The sequence below is a fragment of the Pseudonaja textilis genome, chromosome 1 (genome assembly GCF_049901715.1).
Source record: "Pseudonaja textilis isolate UNSWEBS1 chromosome 1, rPseTex1.2, whole genome shotgun sequence".
In the NCBI taxonomy this organism is placed as follows: domain Eukaryota; kingdom Metazoa; phylum Chordata; class Lepidosauria; order Squamata; family Elapidae; genus Pseudonaja; species Pseudonaja textilis.
The window spans coordinates 263222129-263245046 of NC_141990.1; the positions used below are offsets into that span (position 1 = coordinate 263222129).

General features: G+C 41.9%; 1 protein-coding gene across 3 annotated transcripts; it reads left to right on the forward strand.

Annotated features, from left to right (window-relative positions):
- Positions 1-5059: 5059 nt before the first annotated feature.
- Positions 5060-22147, forward strand: MDK (midkine). Of its 3 annotated transcripts, none has more exons than XM_026707680.2 (5): positions 5060-5469; positions 18471-18550; positions 19301-19462; positions 19970-20131; positions 21119-22147. In XM_026707680.2, exons 2-5 carry the CDS (start codon positions 18472-18474, stop codon positions 21142-21144), a joined length of 429 nt encoding a protein of 142 aa, XP_026563465.1. In that variant the 5' UTR covers positions 5060-5469; position 18471; the 3' UTR covers positions 21145-22147. The 3 variants fall into 3 exon arrangements, with proteins under 3 accessions (XP_026563465.1, XP_087777555.1, XP_087777556.1); XM_087921429.1 differs by having other exon boundaries at positions 5249-5473; XM_087921430.1 differs by having other exon boundaries at positions 5312-5473; positions 21123-21328.
- The last annotated feature ends 771 nt before the right edge of the window (positions 22148-22918 follow it).

Genomic DNA, 22918 nt, shown 5'->3' on the forward strand with positions numbered 1-22918 from the left:
CAAGTGCTAGTATTATATGGTGTGCAAAGATAAAAACACAATGTTTTATTCATGTCAACATCTTGCAGGATCCAGGGGCTCCATAGAAACCTTGTTAAAACTAGCTTAGCTGTACTGTTCAGTGATTAAGAATCCCTCCCTCCTTCCAACATTAGATTATTCACCCACAGTACATTGATTCAATTAGTGTATCTAAACCTTGTGAACTTTCAAGTTGTGTGGAGTTCAACTTCCAGAATTCCCCAGGAGAAACACTGGATTTGATAAATTTGTGCTAAATGTTTATGATGTTTGATTTTCATTGCAAGAGTAATGATGTGAAAATGCTCCCTCCACCTCCCTCCCTCCCTCTCTCTCTCTCTCTCTCTCTCACACACACACACACACACACACACACGCACACACACACACTCATCATCCATTCTCTCCTTTTGTCATACAATTGTTTTCCCTTGGTCTTATGCTGAGCTTGGAAGTTATCCATTCCTACATGATCATACTGCTTTGACATTCTCGTTGTCAAAGTATGCTATATAGAAACTTCTTAGTTGTTTATTATGTCCTATTCTAAAGCTATTTCTTGTTTTGGTGATGCCAATTTTACAAGCAAAGAGAGAGGAAAATGAAAAAGAATCATTCTCAACTTCTTCTCTTGGTAATATTGTTTATGTCCCAAAGAGCCAAAGCTAGGTAATAATTTTCATCAGTGACCTAAATTCCTGTTGTCAAAATCCAGCTTTTTAAATAGTTCCCATTTTAAGTCTCTGAAAACAAATAGTTTCTAAACGGTGGTTGGTCTTTATAACTGAATGTTTATGTTCTAAGCTGAATTAGCACAAAATATAGTTGAATTGCCAGCATTTTATACCAATTCTATGGGGACTTAATTATTGAACAACGTTTACCAATTCTCACTTATACTAAATGGTAGAATTTGAAAAAGGGCAATGTAATTATTAAAGCTGAGGATGAGCTGAAGCTTTATATACAACTAAATTGAAGGGCTTTTGATGTGTGTATGGACATACCTAAGGAACACACATGCACAGACACAAACCAATCACTAAGCTGAAGGGATGGAAAATTAGCACTATGAGAATTAAAAACAGATACGCCTTGACAAAACATTTCCAATGTGAAGCACCTCACATACTTCTTAATCTTTTTAGCCTTTTCTACACAACCTTCCAGACTAGATGGTGAGGGAAATGGTCTCATTTCTCACCATGAAGCCATTTCTGTGGTATGACATGATTCCAGCACTTTCCTGAAAGCTCAGCAGAATTGTTCCCTTAGGGCCAGAGGAAAACAAATGGATCATTCCTCCAAATCTTACTCAGGTCAGTGAAATAAAAAAGGTGGAAAGAAGCAAGACAGTAATCATGATTTCTATCATATCAAATATACAAAAGAAATAACAACGCATCAATCTTCCTGACTTCCACTCAATTTTCCTTAGTTTTATGATGAAAAGAAAGCAAAGGTGTTTGTAGAGTGAGTAGATTATCATTATAGGATTGGGAAAATGTAAATTCAGATCACTAAATATTAAATTATTTTTACATAATTTCTATCCACTTAATTTATACAGAATGTGTTACATTCTGTAGAGAGAAGAGCTCCAGAACGATCTGAAAGTTTGAAAGACTAAACCTCTGCGACTTGTTCGAAGTGTTACAAAACTCTATGTCGTTTTTACTTTAGCAGAATAACATAGTTACCCATCTGCAAAAACAAATCCGTGTTTTTTTTTAAAAAAACCATTCATGCCAGCAAGCCAAGTAACACCTGGAAAGGAACTGTCTTAACTACTCTCTAGTCTAAAGGAAGGACTAGAATTTGCAATTTTCTGATTTTTCTTGAAAACTCAAGAAACAGGGAGTCCAATGAAACCATTTTATTCCAGAGTTGGATGGCTGTCACAAAAAGGCATCTTCCTCCATCTTAGTCTTTTTACCACTGCTGAAGATGCCACATGAATCTATCACAGATCTTATACAACACGGTGTAAATTTCACAAAGATGTGTCTAGTACTGCTCTTTAGAACTTTCCTGCCCAATCTATGGAATACTTTGAAGGTAATCCTAACATATTATAAGCAGTATGTCTTTATTGTTCGATTTTTGTCACTAGTCAAAATGAAGTAGTATCATAGAAACATAGGGCTGGAAGAGACGTTGGAAATCATCTAGTCTAACCCCCAGCCCAAGGCATGAGTCCTTATCTCATCCCAGACTAACGCCTGCCTAATCTTTTCTTGAAATCCTTCAGCAATAACTCACCTATTAACAGACACAGCAAACTGAGATACAAATAGATCTCAAAGCTTTCTTTTTGTAAAGGCAGATGGAAATAATAAAATCTACTCCATCCTTATCCATTGTAACTTTGATCACTAAATGAAAAGTTGTATGTACCCTCCAATGTCATTCCCCTGGAGATAAGACTGGCACCACCTTGACACTTTCTTGGAACACCCTGAAGATGTGGTTCTGTTGGTGATCCTGGGGATCCCATATTGATTTGGAGCCAATCAAAGTGACTGGCTTATGCTTATTTGTAGGAGGGGAGGATTAGGGGTTGGGACGACATATGGCCAAACTGTAATTTTACTGGCAGTTTCTCCATTAACGTGTTGGAAGCCAGCTGTGAAACTTGCCAATGGTGATCTGGGGATGCTGCAATGATCGTAAATCATGTTAGTTGTGAAGCACCCAAATACTGATTGCATGATCACAGGGAAACTTTGATGCTCATATGGTCTAGTTCAAGTCATAAAGCTACTTTTTTAGAACTTTGAACAGGGAAGTCATTAACTGAGGACCACATATACAGGGCATCAGATCCCAAGGCTGTTTTCAACTTTTTCCAGAAGGGAGATAACAATTTCATCTGTTTCAGATAAAATTGGAGACAAATGACCTTTCAATGGGAAGACATTCCAGTAGGCTGGTCCGATGGAACACGGGTAGCCACGCCACGCCTTGAAGCAGCTGGGGACTCTGCCTTCAAGGGAGCTTTCGTCTGCCAATAGAAGTCAATACAAGTCAATCACACTTCTGTGAAATCAAACTGTCCACTTAGGTAGCAACATTGATTGACAATCAATTTCACATGCTGTTGTGCAAATGGAATAGACAACAGGTGGAAAGCATAGGCAGTTAGCAAGACATCCCCAATAAAGGAGTGGTTCTGCAGATGGTGACCACAGACCACTTCTCAGGTCCTATGCTTTCTGGCTGATGGTTTGGTCACTTGTGAATGCTGGCGGTGCTTTCACTCTAGCGGTAGCATGAGACGGAGTCTACAACCCACACAAGTGGCTCAGGTAGTGCAGATCATCCAGGATGGCACATCAATGCGAGCTGTGGCAAGAAGGTTTGCTGTGTCTGTCAGGGTAGTGTCCAGAGCATGGAGGCACTTCCAGGAGACAGGCCAGTACATCAGGAGACGTGGAGGAAGCCGTAGGAGGGCAACAACCCAGCATCAGGACCACTACCTCCGCCCTTGTGCAAGGAGGTACAGGAGGAGCACTGCCAGAGCCCTGCAAAATGACTTCCAGTGGGCCACAAATGTGCTTGTGGCTGCTCAGATGGTCAGAAACAGACTCCATGAGGGTGGTATGAGGGCCCAACGTCCACAGGTGGGGTTTTGCTTACAGCCCAACACTGTGCAGGACGTTTGGCATTTGCCAGAGAACACCAAGATTGGCAAATTTGCCACTGGCACCCTGTGCTCTTCACAGATGAAAGCAGGTTCACACTGAGCACATGTGACGGACATGACAGGTTCTGGAGACAGCATGGAGAATGTTCTGCTGCCTGCAACATCCTCCAGCATGACCGGTTTGGCAGTGGGTCAGTAATGGTGTGGGGTGGCATTTCTTTAGGGGGCCGCACAGCCCTCCATGTGCTTGCCAGAGGTAGCCTGACTGCCATTAGGTACCGAGACGAGATCCTCAGACCCCTTGTGAGACCATATGCTGGGGCGGTTGTCCCTGGGTTCCTCCTAATGCAAGACAATGCTATACCTCATGTGGCTGGAGTGTGTCAGCAGTTCCTCCAAGATGAAGGCACTGATGCTATGGACTGGCCCTCCCGTTCCCCAGACCCGAATCCAATTGAGCACATCTGGGACATCATGTCTCTCCATCCACCAACGCCACGTTGCAGCACAGACTGTCCAGGAGTTGGGGGATGTTTTAGTCCAGGTGTGGGAGGCGATCCCTCAGGAGACCATCCGCCGCCTCATCAGGAGCATGCCCAGGCATTGTAGGGAGGTCATACAGGCACGTGGAGGCCACACACACTACTGAGACTCATTTTGACTTATTTTAAGGACATTACATCAAAGTTGGATCAGCCTGCAGTGTTTTTTTTAATTTTGAGTGTAACTCCAAATCCAGACCTCCATGGGTTTGATTTCCATTGATAATTTTTGTGTAATTTTGCTGTCAACTTTGTAATGAATGAAGTATTTAATAAGAATATTTCATTTACTCAGATCTAGGATGTCTTATTTTTGTATTCCCTTTATTTTTTTTGAGCAGTGTATATAGAATTCTCAAACATTTGGAGATTTTCCATGAACTGCCGGAGTAAAGTGTAAATGCCTTCCTAATTAAAACTGAGTATATCAGTAAATCAGATGTGAAGATGCTTGTTGGCAACTTTTCTGCTATTTGTTCCTAAGCTTCTCTAGGTTGCTTTGTTAGAATTACCAGATCTGGACTGCAAAAATGCAGGTATTTATTAGATAGCAGCAAAAAAGATATTGAAAATTCTTAGCTGCCAACGGAGCAGTTTCCCACATTTGATTTCCACTTTTCTGCGAGAGAAAATCGGTGAAGAGGCATTTTAAATCAAACATATATTAAGGTTTTATGCAGAAAGCACGTTTGGGACAGTATCAACTAAAGCAAATTAATTAACGAGAGAGATCAAACTTTCAGGGTCTGCCGGAAGAAGCCCCGGGGCCAATTTCCAGACTCTTGGGAATCGTCACGCTTGCGTTACCACACGAGGAAAAGAAAGAGAAGGCAGGGCGGGAAATGAGGTCGGGTCATAGCTTGAGGGAGAGACTCTTCAGCGTCCGGACCCGGTTTCGGCTCGCCCTCCAGCCGCTTCACCCCTTTTGTCTCTGGAGCGTCTCCACGAGGGAGGCGGAGCCTCGGCGGGAACTTTGGGCTCCCGCCTTCCCCCCCACCCCAAAAAAACCCACCTTTTGTTGTCAGCTGGGCGTGACATCAGAGGCCGCCTCCGCGCCAAGCAAGGTTGGTGTCCACATGTGACCAGCTGAAACTAGTTTGGAAGACACAAAGGGAAAGGAGAGGGAAATAAGGGAGCAAGATAAGCCCGGCAGGCGGTGGGAGCGGAGCCAGCCTTCCGCGGAGAGAGAGAGAGCGAGACCGACCTAGGACCGCGCGCGCCACTTCAGCCCTCAAGCATCCCATCCAGCCATCCATCCAGGCAAGTCCGGCGGGCGAGTTTGCGCGCGCGAAACTTTAGGTTGGCCGGAGAGGGAAAGGGAGGGGGGCAAAAAAAAAAAGACCAAAAAAAAGGAGGCAGGAGGCGCAACCGCTCCCCGCCCTCGCGTCCCCGGACCCTCCCGAAAGGGCAGGCCGGGGGCTGCCTTGCAAGGGTTCCCCAAACTGCAGCCGCCGGACGAAGCTCCGTCCACCTTAGGACTCCTCTTTTCCAGCTCGGCTTCCATTGCAGGCTTTCCAAAGAGGACGACCTGTGTTGGAGGGTGGGGAGCGGGGCACGAAGTTGTGGGTTCTCCCCCCCTCCCCCAAGTTTCTCTGCACCCGCCAAGAGTCTCCGCGGCAGAGGATGCTCCGTTAGCCTGGAAGTGCCCTTCCTCGGAGCGAAGGTGGCGGGCGGCGCGCCTGACTGAGGGAAGGGAAGGTGGTGGAGGGTGGGGGGAGCGACCTGTCGAATTTCGACGCCGAATCCCTCTCAATTCCCTCCCCCACCCCCATCCCCACCATCCCCCGTCCTGACCTCCTGGGTTTTGTTTTTTGGCTTTTTCCCCCTCGGCCTTCTCTTAGCGTTTCTGGTGTGAGGTGAAGTGGCGCGCGGCTGGGCAACTTTTTTTGCGGGCCAAAACTTTGTTTCCAGCCAGAGCTTGCTTGCTTTGCGGAGGGTATTTGAAGACTCTCTCAGAAGCCACCTGGACGGGAGGCTGCGGGATGTCCCGAATCGGCCTAAGTAATAAAGCACCCCCAGCGGGAGACGGAGAATCCCAACTAACTCTTTAAAAAAAAAAAATCTGCTGTGTGGGGAGGGTGCTGAGAAAAGGGTTGGAATAAACACATCCATTTTGCTAGGTCCATTTTTGAGTCATTTTTCACCAGCCTCAGGGGTCCTGATGTTGTTTTCCTGCTTGTCGCTTTTCTCCTCTGCACTAACCTGGCTTGAGCCACCAGGAACATCCTTTCCTTGGGCTTCACACCAGCTAATCAGAAAGACCTGTGGCTAAATGTGTGTGTGTGTATGCCTGCACACACCCTAAAGTGAAGGTAGAGATTCAAAGTTTGGAGGTTTCCAAAAATTTTTTATAAAGTTTTATTGTTTTTTAAGACAAACATAGACAAACAAAACATAAAAACATCAAGCCATCATATATATATATGTATGTATATGTATGTATGTATGTATGTATGTATGTATGGCATTCAGCTTTGTTCGGGTATTTTCCCACGTCATTGTAGTTGTGCTTTTGAAGTTGTAGCAACGTTTCGGCAGAATCTCATCTGCCATCATCAGGCTTCTGTATAGTGTTCGTCTGTGAGTCAGGCTTTTACAGTGGTTTGACTCACAGATGAACACTATACAGAAGCCTGATGATGGCAGATGAAATTCTGCCGAAACGTTGCTACAACTTTAAAAGCACAACTACAATGACGTGGGAAAATACCCGAACAAAGCTGAATGCCATACATGTAAGTACCCGCGAAAACTTAAGAAATATATATGTGTGTGTGTGTGTGTGTGTGTATGTACGTACGTACACACAGTGTGTCGGTTGGTTTACAAATTGTTTTGTGCTTCCACTTTGTAGTCTTCAATTACAATTACATTGTATATATTTTCATATTGTCAAACAAATATTCCTAAATACATGAATATCATTATTAATCAATCATTTGACTATACTATTATTCATTCATGTTTTACAAGCTAATCCATATTTTATTTAATTTGTTTTGTGACTGTTCATATTATCATCTCAGAAGATAAAATATGGAGGTTTCCAAACTTGTGGGTTCGTTTCTGAATGTTAGGTAACATCTTCAGTGGAATGGAGCCCCTAAATTCTGCTGAAGATTTCACTGATTACAAAACATTCAGAAACCAACTCACAAGCTCGGAGAACAAGCCCTCCTCACCCTCATCCTACACCCTGAACTACACCACTGTCACAAGGGTGGTAAAGTCTACTGTGTAAGAACACAAGAACCATCTTGCAGCTTTGAGCATGGCCTTAGCCTCGCATTTTGTTTCTTACAGTGGCCACTCAGCTCCTCAACAAGAAATGAATATGTATCCGATTTGCCAACATTGTCCCCCTACAATTGGTACTTGTTAGCCCCAGCTCAGAGATAAAAGTGAGCCTTCAAGATGAATAGCTCTTGACAGACCTGGTCCTTAAGAGCTATGACTCTGAATGGGTTTTAAAGCTTTGTGTTAAATCTGTGTTAAGTGCCTTTTACATCCACTTCTGAAGTACTACATCTGAATTCTTCTGCTTTTGTTACTGCTAATTATTTGGGCTAATGCTGAAAGTGGTACTTAAGAGTGGAGAGTGGGAGGGATGGGGGTGCTTCTGATAATTTTTAGTATAATTTTTATTAATTTTTTTAAAAGGAAGATAAAAACTAATATAACATATAAAATAAAAAGAAATCAAAGAGAAAGCCAAATGTGCAAGGAAGAAGAAAAAGTAAAAATAAAAAAAAGCTTTTAATCTTCTTTACAGCAGTTTATAAGCACAATCTTATTTTATGGTTATACCTATATTATTTTTATAATCTCTCCTATTAATTATCAAAACCATAAATCACAAAGCAAGCAATGAGCATAGATATTGGGGTGTGAGCATTTGGAAGAAATGGGATGCTCACATATGACAAGGGGAGACAAGTGACAACATGTATTTTGTGACATCAGGGTATAAATCTCATTCATGTACTTGCATCAAACATAAAGCAATTGTGTAACAAGCGATTTGCCTCTTAACATTACTATGAATGCGTTGTCATTTTGGTGTAATTTTGAGTTGCTTTGAACATTTGTATTTCAGACTCCTTCCAGGTTTAGCAGTTCTTAAGTCAATTTAAGCTATGAACTTTCGCTTAGACAAACCCAAAATATTTTATGCAGCAAGGAGAAATTTCAATGATTGCTGGCGTTTATCCAGGAAATGTTGTTGCTCCTAAAATCTTGCTGCTTAACTGAAAAGAAAAGGAGTCGACTCACCACGGGACTGCTAGAACTTGAGAATGAGAGCACTTTGGAAGAAAGTCCTTCGTTTTTAACTGGGCTGCACCTCTATTCACAAATTCTTGTATCATTTTCAGTGTAGAGAAGAGTGTGAGTTCCTGGCAGGTTCCAGGAAGGAAATACCCTCAACCTTGTCCCACAAATGGAGTGTTCTTATTATGGAAAAGAAAGAGGATGACTGTATCATGCTGTATCTAGACCTGATCACAATTTGCTTAACTTCAGGTCCTTAGGATTAATTAACATGGGCAGGGGAAGGTATGCCATTTGTTTACAAACCATGATAGTATTGAGATTTGGTTGTTTTATCTTTTGCCTCACCTATCTTTGAACTCATGTCTTAATAATACGCTTTCATGTACTTCCCCAGACTTTTCTTTGATAATGCACAGTTTCAGTTTGCCTCTGATTAGATGTGTGGAGGAAATGAAAAGTACAAAATTAGATTAGCTCCATCCCTTTTGACCTTCTGGAAGGCCCTCAAGACTTGGTTATGTTACCAAGCCCAGGGCTCCCACAGGAAACTGGAGATATACTTAGATGGCTCCATTGTGATGGCCACTTTCATTTCTCTTTGCCTGGGGTTTTGTATAATTGCTTTTTATATTGTTAATTTCATAACATAGATTTTTATATTTTTATACCAGTGGTGGTTGTATCTGTGGTTTTATCTGATTGTTGTATGCTGCCCAGAGTAACTTTTGACTGCCCCCACCCTCCATTTGATTAATAAATAGATACATCAGAAAATATTCCATCATATTATTTTCCTGGGTAATGTGTCTAGGCAATATTCTCACTGATCAAAAGAGTGAGTCTGAGCAATCATAATACCCTATCAAGGCCTTCTCTAATCCTGTGTACCCCAGATAGGTTGGCTTGGAACTGCAGTTCCCAGTATCCTCAGCCAAGTTGAAGAGACCTGCTAACAAACCCACTTAACTTCGAAGGCTCATTCTGCAGTAATAATTATTTTTTTCCTCAGATCTGTGTATCAGAAATAGAGCATAACCTATTTTATTTTCATCGAATAATCCATACATTTTCTCTCCTTGTATGCTGTCAGACTTCAACTGGATGCATTTCCAAAATTTCCACACACATGGTGGAAAGTTTAGTTGTAAAAACTAGATGCAGCAAAGTTTGGTGCTTTTTCTAAGAAAAATGCAATGTCTCATTAACTGGATGCATTTCCAAAATTTCCAGTTCCCTCCTTTTTCAGGCTAGTGGAAATTAATTTGATGGTAGTAAAATAATTTTTGAGGATTTAGCTTTGTGAGATCACTGCAACCCAACGATTTTATAAAAAGGAGAAACTCTCAAGTGGACCTTAATTTCTGGTGACTGCACAGACTAGAGGAGATTTGAGGTGGCCGACAGGGCCTTATTTTGAATGATTGTATATCTTTGAAAGAACAGAGGTGAGGAAAAGGAAAGGGGCTGAGAAGAATATTAGGAGAAAGTGGCAGGAAAGGCAGACTCTGAAGCATCTCAAGAGACCTTCAGGGGAGAGGGAGATCAGGAGTGGGAAAATGGAAGAATTCTGCGTATTATTGAGTTGTTTCTCAGCTCCAGAAATTTGAGAAGTCTGCAAGCAAAGAATGGGGGAAATGGGCAATTTTGCTTGTGTTTCACTAAAGAGAAGGAGTAGCTAATGATTGGGAGGGGTGGGGGCCAGGATGGGGGAGAGATACACAGAGAGAAACAGGTAAGACAGGACTGGGGAAAAAGATGCATTTGTTCTCAAAAGGGAGTAGGAGAAAAAAGTATCCCAAAGAAGCCTGAACAATTAGGGAAAACACTTATCCCTTAGATACTCCTGAACGAAATGAGTTTGCTCACCAGCCATTTTGCTGGAGCTTCACATCATGTTTCCAAAATTCAAATGTGCGCACTAGTCTCAAAAGCAGGATTAATGTGTTAGTTTGGGACGTTAAAGATTTCACTTCATATTCATACTAGTCCTTAAAAGCCGCCCATGTTTAATCTAGACTGATGATAAATAAAGCAAATGTAAAAACATGTCCATACTTAACAGCTTACTTTTCAGGTTTATATTCTTACATGCTTGTAGATAAACCTTTTGCAATCTAGCACCTTCAGAGTATGTTGGGACTCCCCAAATTCCTAGCTGTTTTGGACAAACTATTAGAATTCTTGGAACAGAAATGCAGGTAGCCTAAAGCAATGATTCCCAAGTCCATGGTCTCCAGCAACCTTCCTGCATTTCCTGCCAGCCAGCTGCTGAGATAAAAAATTTGCTTGTGTCTCAGCCTCTGCTTCTTCACATATACCACCAGTCAGCAAAAATTGATCAGTGGCTGAAAAACGGTTCACCAAATTATACAAGTTAACCCTACAATAGCAATAGCACTTAGACTTATATACCACTTCACAGTGCTTTTACATCCCGCTCTAAGCTGTTTACAGAGTCAGCATATTGCCCCCAACAATCTAGGTCCTCATTTTACCGACCTTGGAAGGATGGAAGGCTGAGTCAACGCACATTGATCCAGGTTCAGTAGGAAACAAGTGTACTGAGCAAATAAATACTAAAATTCAGAACATTTGATTTATTGGAACTTGATTGAAAAAAAAAAATCTCCATTTTGGGGAAACTTAGACAGATTCAACTTTCTGCAAATTTCTCTTTGAGATCAGCAATAGGTGCCCCATTAAGAAGGTTGCTGTCTTTTCTTCCAAATGATTTCTGAATCTAATACTGATTTCTTCAGTATGCAGTTGTATGATGTTTGCAAGAGTGAAGAGCCTATGTTCTCCAAGAAAGCATTGCTGATGCCTTCTTCTTATGTTGGGAGAAACTCCATATGTTGGGAGAAATTAATCGCTCAATCAGTTGTCAAGAAGACAAGTCTGTTGGCTCAAAGGATTTTAAAAGGTGTTAACTTTACTCTAGATTTGCAGCGCAGATCTGTGATGGTTTAGTCAGAAGTGAATTTATTAAATTTAATACAAGAGTTGCAGCCAAAGTATATCGAGCCCAAATGAAAGAATTCATTGCATGCCTAAGAATTCATCTGATTAAGAAGACATGTGGAGCAACTATAGTTGTGTTTGAAGTAGCACCTGGAGCAGATTTTGCTTGCCAAACTTAACTGGGCAGAGAAAGTCCAAGCTAAGCTCTTTGTTATTATGCTTGGCACCTGCAACCCCCATTCCAACATCACTCAAAGGTTTTATGTGGACGTAGTCCAGGGTTACTCACATCTTTAGCAATCCTAAATGTTGCCAAAGTATGTCTCAACTTTCAGCTTCATCTCGGCAAGTAAGGCTGAAAAAGCTAGTAGGAATTAAATGTGCTCTAAGATGTAATTATACTAAAAGTTTGGTGAAGGAAAATATTGAGTCATTTGGAAAAGGGTAGGCCCAATGACACTTTTTATTTAAAAAATAGCAAGCTTTGAAGGAAAAGAAAACTTGGGGTGATAGCCGATACATTAGATTTTTTTAATTAATATTAATCTTCTCAAACGATTTTATTTGGCTGCATTGATCTGTATATAGTTTTATATTTCAGAATGCATCACAATAACTGCCAATATTTTAATTTTCCTGGTTTGCAAATAGATAATTTTATTGTAATAATTAAAGAAATGAAGAAAAAAAAACTTTCCTCTAAAAGTAAAAATATAAAGAAGGATAGAAATTATTGTTTGTATCTGTACCCTATTTTCTTTCATGGGACACAAGGTGAAATTTGTGAATGTAAATTCAGTAATATTTCTTATGTTTCCTAATTATTAATGCTTCATTGTAAGTTTTGTCTTCACTTCTGATGAATTCTTAGTACCTGGAGTCCACTCTTTATTTAAAGTTATTGAAATATAATGTTATCTTGAATTTATTTCAAAAGAATTGTTGCCAGTTTGATCAATTTCAACAATAAAGGTAATGTGAACCTGATATCACATCCCCCGAAAGTTTCCTTGATCTGATATCCTGCATTTGGAGGATCCATGATGAATTTCAAAATTCTGGCATGAAAACAGTGCTTTTATAGATTGCCTAGGTAATCATTCCTCTTTACAAAATAACTGAGTTCCTGTACTTCTCTGCCCATAATATGCTTATCTTTTGCATACCTTCTACTGATAAATAGCTCAGTTCAAATAAGTTGGTCTTGCATCAAGTCTGGTTTCAGGCAGTAGACAAATCCCATAAATAAGTAAAATAAAATTTATTTTCCTTTCATGGTTTCACCTACCACCTGGTATATACCTTTTAAAGATTGAAGGGGTTTTTTTGCAGACAGAAGTAAAAGAAATCAAAGTCATGTAAGACCATATATGCTCATGGGAGCAAGAGCAGTGGTTCTTTTCTAGATTTTGACATAGTCAGAGAAAGATTCAAGTTGAGGTATTTCTCCAGAAAAAGGAGTTCAGGAAAGCACAGTTCCCTAAGCCACCGAAGGACCATTGAAACATTTAATAAGCAAGAGTCAGGTGGTAATTGGAAGATGATAAAATCAAAATGATGCTATAAAACTAGTTGTTCTCATGATGGTGCTGGCCTTATTATCATTTAAAATACAAGCCAAGTTCAGACATCCATCAAAATCTTCATAAAGCATGATACTATGAGCATATAACATTAATCACATGTTCCCCTATGCTCCTTAATCAGTTTTCAATACACTAAGCATGACTTGTATTCAGACATAGTTCCTTCTTATATCCATACCAAATAATTTGAGTAGAATGCCCATTAAAAATTGGCAAAATAAGCCAAGATTTATCCTGATCCAAGGCTATATCTCTGGCATTCTAATGGACATTAAACCATTTTCCTCAATTTGGTTTTATGGTTAAAAAAAAATTGCCTTAATGGAAGATGGTATTGTGATGCCAAAATGGATGTGTCAGAAATGGAAACCAAAATTCCATTTTTCATTCCTTACTAGCAAAAAGTTTGGTATGGGGAAAACTGAGTGATGAAAGATTAACTGAAAATAAGCAATTAATGTTTCCCTGCTTGTTGTAAATTAAGTTGTCATCACAGTCAGAATAAGGTTTTATGCAGGACGAAAAGCATATATCAATTGCCCAAGGTTTTTAACAAGCTAAAGAAAATCGGATGGCATCTCATGAATTTTCTTGTTTGACCTTGGGACAACTAGTTAAAACATTCAGTTCAAGAACAGAGGTACAGTTGCCTTTTTAGATGATTATTTGCCTCCTTCCTTGTCTTAGTTACCGTCATTCATCCTCCTCCCCCCCCTCCCTCTCTCCACCCCCACCCCCGAAGAATTGCACATAGGGCATCAAACACCTTTATCTGGAGAACCCAGAAAAGCAGTTTTCCTTAGTGAAAATTATTTAAACAAAAAGAACTATGTAAAGATTAATATCTTCTTGTGGGGGAAAACATGGCGCTGCCATTTTAAAGGGAAAAAACCCTTAGGTTTTGCCACATGTTTGATCAGATTGCTCTTGGAACTCCTGATTTTTCAGGAGAATTTTCAGTGGAATTATTTCAGACAATATGCCTGCCACTATGGATGCAATAGAAAAGAAAATGTATATCTGCCTGTTATTCCCCAGTATCAAACCAGAACATACAGACATGATGCACCAGGGCATCTTCGGGGAGTGTTGAAACATTAAGATGGTGGTTGCGGCTCTAAGGACCATCTTGTTTTTTTAAAAAAAAAACCAAACAGCCTCCCTCCTCCCCTGTACAAATACCCCTGTACTGAAGCACTGTCATACCTGCAAAACTAATGTGAGAATTAGTCAAAAGGGAGTGTTCCTATGATTAAACAATCTGGATAATACATTCAGTGAGACTTATTTTGTTTATCAGGGGTTTGTGGGTTTTTTTGCAGGATTTCAACATTTCTCCCGAAGGAAATATATACCAGAAGACAAACTCTGTGTAGGGCATGTGGTGTTTGGGGAGACAAAGCATTGGTGGCAAAATTCATAGAGCTAGATCAAATGGAGGCCAATAACAAAATGGGGTTTTTGTGGATTAGATTATTCCTTGTGGTATTTAGGAATAGGAGTCACAATTTGAAAACAACCTTTGGAAAGGCCATGGGCGTTCCAAGCCTTTGTTTGGCTGGATGTGGCCCTGGGGCTAAGAGATTATCCCTGGTATCCAGGAGAAACAATGAGGCCAGCTTGTTCAGTGCCTTGTAAGCTCCCGGACCCGCAGCCTTTCATGGCTTGTTGCATCTAAGAAAGAAATCAGCAAACCCAGCCTCTGGCGTGGCTATTGTTGGACGATGCCATCAGAGCCGAGTTCAGATTCTAGCTGATCTGCTGCCCTTGCTGGAAGGGGGCTTTGAAGAGAGTTTGCCTGGGCTGTGTCCTAACAGGCACTTTGCTCTCCCTCAGGGGATGTTTCTCGGGCTGAAGGCTGAATGGGAGGGGTGGGGGTGTCTGCCTTCAGCCTGTGTAATTCTCTGTGACAGGTCAATTCAGAGGGAACCTGACAACTTCTCAGCATCAGGTGCAGCCAATGGAGCCTCAGTGACCTGCTCTCTGCAGGGCCTGCCTGGGAGGGAGGGGGGATTGTTGAGGAGGGAGCAAAAAGTGCTGATTGTGCTTTCCTTTTTAGCCACCCTTCTTTCCCCTCCACTGAGCACAGCGGGCTTCAGTCCGGCCTCACCAATGGTGGAAAAGGGGGCCAAGGACTCTCCTCAGCAGGGATGTGAACACACTTCCAACCTACTTTGTCTGAAATGCCATTTAGGTTCCACTACCTCCTAGTTTTTCTCTACCCTTCCCCACCCTCTCCGTTTCAGTGCTTGGGATGGGGAGGAACACCCGATTAAATGTCCTCTGATTGCATACAATGAAAGGCAGATTCTTCAGCTTAGTGGATACCTCTAGAGTAGCTGGAAGCCTTAAAAGGAAATACCTGATGCAAAAAAAGAAAAAAGCCAGAAAGCCCTCATCCTTCTCAACACCTTACCAGAAGTTTAGATAAGAGTTTCAAGCAAAGCTACCAAACCTCTTGGCCAGGCCCACCACCCTTGCCTGAAGTCAGCTTCTTAATTAGCATCCATTCAGAACTCTGGGTTTAGTGGTTGCATATGCCGAGTACATAAACGGATCGGGTATTTTATTTTAAAAACAAAACACAATTCACCCCTCTTGCTCCTGTGGGCAGTTGGGCTAGAGCTGCAGCCCCCATCTGGTACCCTCCGGATGTTCCTGGGTTGTTGCCCTCTTCAGTTCCCAGGTGTATTGCTCAAGGACACAAGCCCCGGGAAAGCTGAGCTCAGAAAGCATTCGCTCGGTTTGTCATAACAGCCTTTTTTCTAATAGCGCTTAAAGCGAATAAAGAAAAAGATGCAGTTGTGCATGTTATTCATTATTTTATGGAATTTCTATCTTGCTTTTTACTGATTCATGGCGTTTGAATTCTATAATTAAAATACTAAACTTGAAAGCTTTATTGGACAGTATTGCCCTCTTTTTTTCAGTGGGTTATTTCTTACCGCATTGGAGCCTCTGGATCTGGAACTAGCCATTTTGTAGCAAATGACTGCAGAGTTACTGTAATTGGCTTAATCAAGCAAAGCCTTAATGGACATGTTTCTGCATTCAGGAAGCAAATGAAAAGGCTTCATGTCATATATTGGTCATTTTCATGCCCCTGCCACACCACTGGAAAGCCTTGGGAAAGAATGCCTTGGCTGTTCAACTTCTGTGCAACTAAACAAAGAGTTTTGTTTCCTGATTTATCCTCACATTTTCTGTTTGTGTGGGAGACCCAACCGAAACATTTTACTGTTCCTTTTATATTTTATTCTTCGATCTACTGTCGGATGCTATTGGATGTCCTGGGAAAATAAGAATTATGTCTGCGTCCATAAGTAGAATCACCATTGTGGAGTTCCACTTATGTGGGAAGTTTATAAACCTGTGAAAAGAAGAATGACTAAACCCTATTTGCTGAAATAAGTAATGGAGGAGTTGGAAGAAAAATGCAAAGTAACAGTGATGGAGCAATAACGGCCTTTGCACCATAGCTTTGTGCATGTGTGCCATTCCTCTTCTTCGTGGGATGTGTGTGCACATACACAATTTGGTGCGACACTTGTTTCCATAGGTTCTTTGTTGGGATATGGTAATAGGCTGACATGAACCAGCAGGGGGAGCAGCTTGCCTTCTAAAGCTCCCCACGAGATCTGATTGTGATGAGCTTTTATTTTTAATCTTCTGTTTTAATTCTCAAAACTGCCTGTCAGGGTTTCTTTCCCCCCAATGGATTCTTTTTGAGATACATAAAGGCTCCATGGCAGCAGAGATCTCTCTAGCCTCAGGAGCTTTGGCAGAGACGTGGTAGCCTGCTGAGCGCTAGATAAAAGAGACACTGGGGGAAATCAGGGGACAGTAGCAGCCATGGAGAGGAGTGGGGAGTAGGGCCTCGCTATTGCCAGCCACCAGACCCCACCCAGCTTTCCAAAAGTAGGGGCAGCATAAATCCGCTTTGGCAGGTTTGTTTTTCCCAGTTTTCCACTTGGTTGCGCCACATTTAAAGTCTAGGAGGGGCAGAGAGGGGGTGCTATTTGGAAGTTGGGGTTTCTGTCCTCTGCTTGGGAGGCTGCATTGGAAAGGGCCCTTAGCTGGATCTTTAAGACACAACTTGTAATAGAGAAAGGTGCTTCTATTGATGGGTGTCCTCCGAAGAATGGTGTGTGAAGGTCTAAAGCAGGGGTCTTCAAACTTGACAGCTTTAAGACTTGTGGACTTCAACTCCCAGAATCCCTCCTCCAGTCATGTTAGCTCAGGAATTCTGGGAGTTGAAGTCCACAAGTCTTAAACTTGGCAAGTTTGAAGACCTTTTGGGTAGAGTCTTGTGGGGCTTCCTTAGAACAACACATACCAAAAAGGAAGCTGAGCAAAACAAGAGAGCAAGGGCAGGAGATATAGAAACTGTTCTATTTCGGCAGCAACTTATAATAAGAACTAGTTTGGGTACATGCTGGGATAATAGGATTAGTGAGAATAAATTTAATTCCTGTGCTTAATGGACTTCTGCTTTGTCTACTAAAGTCAGAGGCACATATCAGAAATAGGTAAATGATTCTATAGGATTTTGAGGAAATTATGTAAATCAATATCTACAGAAGATGGCAGCATCTAATTGACCTTGGCTGATCTTGCAAAAGTTATGCCAGTAGTTGGATTTTAGGTGACTACTTTGAAATCCAAGTTGTAGGCTGGACTGGGAAGACAAAAATATTCCAGAGAAGAGAATGGCAAATACTGCTAAGAAAACTCTATAGATACAATCTCCAGGATCAAGCTCAATTGGAGGACATCTTTACCCTTTTAGGCTAGATTAAACAGTAAACAAATATAAAGGAGTGTAATTAAAAAATACATATTGCAGAGTCACCCAACAGCTAATATTTATATTAGATAGAAATTTAAATTCCCCAATAATATCATCAAAGGGAAGAACATAATTAGTCATTTGCCTAATTTGGTTTTTAGAATTATGCAAATTTATACAAAAAGTTATGTTTCATTAGAGGTATTTTCTTTGTTTATTTTGAGAAGGAAATCTCTCTCATCTTAAGCATCCACTTCTGTTCCCTTGAATGAAAAAAAAAGCTAAATAGATGGTCCCAGTGCAAGGTTTAAAATGCTAAGAATTCACTAGCAAATCAGAGCCCTAAGGAAATTGGACGACCTTGAAATAGCAGGTTTTTTGTTTTTAAAAATGTCCTTTTTCTCTGAATTTAATTACAGCTTGAATTATTGATTTTGTAGCATTTGATGTGTTTCCTGCTGTGGCAATGAAGTGATGAAGGGAGCTTAACCTGTTGCATGTTTACATTCCAGGCTGTGCAAGGCTCAGGAACCATGTCAGCAGAAAATTGTATCCCTCTCCTTTGTCACATTCCTCCATCTTACTCACTCTTTTTCTTGGAATTAGAATATATATTTATGTCAACAGTGACTTCAGTGTTTTTCCTCTTACAGAATGCAGGCCCGTAGACTCTTTCTCCTCCTGGTTTTTATCCTTCTGGCTGTATCTTCAGAAGCAGGCAAGAATAAGAAAGGTGAGTGAGTGTCAGATTTCTGATTGGTAAGTCCCTATTTACGCTTGTCTATTTTCAGAAGAAATCTTCTCAGTGAGGCTTTCAGGAAAAAAACTAAAAAGTACAGAAGGCAACAAATACCTTCTGGGTACTAGGCTAAAGACCAGGAAATGGTAAGTTCTAGTTCTGCCATAGGCATGAAGCTGGCTGGGTGCCTTTTGGGCTCATTTGCTCTTAGTCCTAGCAAGAAGGCAATCGCAAAGGATTCCCCAAAAATGTTGCTAACAAAACTGCTGCCGTGCAGTCAGTGGAGTTGGTACCAGTGGTGGTGTGCTACCAGTTTGGACCAGTTCTCCTGAACCGGTAGTTTTTAAAAAAAGCCTCCAAGGATCAGCTGAGAGGAGGAAAAAAATCCAATCAGCTGAGAGGAGCAAGAAAAGTGCAAAGCTCAGGATCGGCTCTCCCACCCACCTCTGCGCTTTTCTCTTCTTTCTCCGCTCAGTTGATTGGTGCTGCAAGCCTCAGCTGGTGCAGGGAAAGCTATGCACGCGCATTAGGTGCGCACGTATTAGGTGCGCGTGTGATCACCGAACCAATAGTGGAACAGGTAGGATCCCACTGCTGGTGGGTACTAACTTGAAGGCCCCAAAGTGCCCTTCCTCCTACTTTAGGTGAGGAAAGGCACATTGCTTTTAATGGTTCAGGACAGATGATAAGAAAAGGGAAGGCTAATTCTTGTGAGTCTGAAATGACTGTCTGTTTTTTGTGCAGACAAGGTCAAGAAAAATGGTTCCGATTGTGAGGAATGGCGCTGGGGCCCTTGTATCCCCAACAGCAAGGACTGTGGTGTGGGCTTCCGTGAGGGGACTTGTCAGGAAGAGACCAAGAAGCTCAAATGCAAGATTCCATGCAACTGGAAGAAGGAGTTTGGAGGTGAGCGTTCATCTTGTTTGGAGGAAGACTTCAGGGAATGATGCAACAAACTTAAGATAAACCCAAACTATGAATTTTATGTCGGCCCATGAATTGTATGTTGGCCCACTGCTTACCTCTATGCAATATCCGTTTGCCTTGGTTGGCTCTGAAAATTGGCTTCTTCCATAGCTTCTTGTTATGCTTTCATATTAAAAGCATTTTAATCATGTTCTCTGGCTTCTGAGGCCAACTGGTCTTTTCAGAAAAGAATTATTTGTAACTTCTGGCAGCTGCAGTTCTTTTCCCATTTAAGAATATAAGAAGCTTCCCTTTGTCACATTAGCCAAACAGTCCTGATAGCTCTGCGGTGGATGGCAATGGTTCATGAGTTTGTGAAATGTCTGCTCATTTCCTGGGCATCTGGGTTGTTTCTTATTTTAGAAAAACGGATGGTGAGGGGAAGTCCAGCTGGTGTGGCTCCTGCATGTATCTAACTATTTTTACTTCTCGCCTCCCCCCCCCCAGCTGATTGCAAGTACAAGTTTGAGAACTGGGGTGGCTGTGACCCTGCAACAGGTCTGAAGGCCCGTTCTGGTACTCTGAAGAAAGCTCTTTACAATGCCGAGTGCCAGGAAACTATTCAAGTGACTAAGCCCTGCTCTCCCAAGACCAAGTCAAAATCCAAAGGTCAGTCTATTTGTAGAAGACCATTGATAAAGCATTTGGTGCTTTATTTTGCAGGCCGCTAGGTGATACCAGAATGGAAATGGAGCATTTAGAAGGCTAGGAATTGGTGGGTGGCTGATTGCCATTCATGGTTCTTATTATAATTTCTTAGGGTTCCTTTTGCTTAAAGAGGTAATGATCGGTTTTCCACTCTCCTTCGTATCCATAAAGGTCCCTGGCCAAGTTTGTTTATAACATACTTTGAAGAGCTACAAAATACAAAGTAGCTCTTCAAAATACATTATAAACGAAATTGGCCAGGGATCTTTATGGATACGAAGGAGAGCTGCCCATGGCAGAGAGTGCCCAACAGGGGTAGGCAAACTTCTTACAACCATTGTTGCTGAGAAAGCAATATGGATGTGCCCATATTGTGCGCAAAATGCTTGAGGATACCCACAATCCTCATTTCTTCTCTCTGTAGGGCCTCCTGGAGGCATAGTGAGAGCTGGAAAAGATAAGGGCAATCCGTATCACTAGTCCTGTTCCAATGCCTAGAATCCCCAACCGGCATTCGGGTAATTGTAGGTTCTCCATATCTAGTGGGCATCAATGGAGGGAAATGTAAAGGAGCCCAAACATCTTAAGTTTCTCCCACAGAGATTGGGAGTGCAGGAGGCCCAAAATAAGTGTGGCCTTGTTTGTGTGCCAGGATAGCCAGAATGGGTCGAGTGATCTGTAATCAGTTGGCAACTTTGGAAAAGCAGATATTGCAGTAATATTAAACCTGCCAGCACAAATAAATTATGGTTTCTTTGGAGATTATGTGAACCCTGTTAGGATAGCTTGAAATTATTACTTATGGTTTCTTGTGTTGGCCAGATCCAGCAAAGTGTGTTTTATTCAATATCTGATTTTTATGCAAATCACGGGTTGGTGTGTTGCGGGAATATAGTCTTCATGTAATATCTTGTGCTAATTTTCTTCCTCCTTAATTGTTTCATACAGCCAGAAAAGGAAAGGGGAAAGACTAGTATGATGGATACAGCTCCACCGTCTCCAGGGCATGGTGCCTGAACCCACTTGGACACACACCACTTGAAGCTGCAGCTTGGCCCCTCCCAGCTTGGCAATACTTTGCCAAACCCCATTATTCTTCAGCCTGCACAGCCTTATCTTTAACTGCAATACCATTTCTAATCATTAATTTTATAGAAAGCAAGCCCACCCTTTCCTAAAGAAGGTGTTGCTTGCCTCTCCCTTAACTTCTTCTCTTCTGCCTCTTGTCCTCTCTTCTCTCTGTGTGTCCCAGTATCCTTTGCTCTGGTTTGCTTCCCTGAAATGCAGCACAATGTTTGGAAATGGGCTCAGCTGCGACAATGTCTTGCTTAAAGTTCTCCACCTCTAGGGTTCTTTGTCCAAGCCAAATGGCTTTTTGGCAGCCTCTCGCAATCTTAGCAATGCCCGTTTGCACCTTGGCCCACATAACTTCCTCCGGTCATAAACCAAACTTTTCTTTTTAAGGCACCCAAGGAAACCCTTTCAAGGAATGAGAGAGGATGCGAGAGAAATTACAGTAGAAATGGGATGAGGAATCATATCTGTCTTACCTCCCTAAAAGAAGCACTGTGTATAAATAGGAAAATGCAGGCCTCTTTGGTATCGCTTTGCACTCCCTTTCCCATGGAAGAAGTGCCTACTTCCTGGCATGCAAACACCCTTCCCTTCTCCATCTCTAATGCACACATGTTTCTTGATAGGCAGCCTTCCCATCTTAGGAGCAACAGAGCTGATTAACTTCACTGAACTGTGCTTGCTTGCTCTCTCTGCCCACAAGGCACTCCTTGCCTTCCCTTTCAGCCTGAGGAAAGGGTCCTCCAGAGCCAATGAAGCTGGTGCCCTTTCAGACCTCCTTTGTCTATATTCCTGCTGGGACGCTGTGGCAGTTTCCTTCCTCTACTGGTGCTGGGTAAGCCCTCTCTGCTTTTCACAGTCTCCCCCCCCCCCTCTTTTCCAATAAAGATCTTTTTACAAAAACAGTCTGTTTCTCCTTTCGGTCTTGTTTGTCCAGTTACTGCTTTGGACAAGGCTGTATACAAACCTAGCAGCAGGTAGAAAACAGTGGGTGTAATTGGTGTGGGTGCATATAGAGGCATTGTTCAGTATCACTGAAGGAGTGTCCATCCAAACCTGATAGCACTTTTAACATCCCAGAAACGGCCTGGCAGACCGAGGCTGGAGGGACAGAAGGACCTTGCTGTCTATGCAGATTTCCTTGGGGTGTTTCTTAAGCAGATAGATAAAGTATAGAGGTATACTTATCAATATAGGTGGTCCTTGGTTTATGATGGCAATTGGGACAGGATTTTTGTCGCTAAGTCATGCAGTCATAAAGTGTGTTGTTTCGTGATCTCATCACTTAGCAGTAACAATTTCAGTAGTCCCTATTGTCAGTTAGCAAGGACTATGTGGGTCATTAAGTAAGGGCCTCATGTGACGGTAAAGGGGGAAGAGGTGTTGAAACCACATAACATACAAGCGGGCTAATGAGTAGGTGCTGTGCACTTACACAATGGAGTGTGGGCAGTCACTACCGAGAACAGGCAGTTATGTAGGCATTAGTGGGTGGGTACTACAGGTTGTGGATGGGTAGGTACCACTGGGTCGCCATGGGGTATGGGCAGTGGGAATGATAAGAGTAGAGATCTCTGTGCCTAGAGGCTCTTTGAGCGAAAAAGCCATGAGAGTTGGAGGATTTTATAGAAGCAGCTTGCAACCTCCTGTTGGCTTCCCCATTGACTTTGCTTC

What these genes read in the sequence shown, in the direction of transcription:
- MDK (XM_087921430.1), top strand. Translation starts at nt 18,472, where the DNA reads ATGCAGGCCCGTAGACTCTTTCTCCTCCTGGTTTTTATCCTTCTGGCT. An exon ending in AGCAGGCAAGAATAAGAAAG is followed by an intron (nt 18,551 to 19,300) that starts GTGAGTGAGTGT and finishes TTTTTTGTGCAG; the next exon opens with ACAAGGTCAAGAAAAATGGT. An exon ending in GACCAAGTCAAAATCCAAAG is followed by an intron (nt 20,132 to 21,122) that starts GTCAGTCTATTT and finishes TCATACAGCCAG; the next exon opens with AAAAGGAAAGGGGAAAGACT.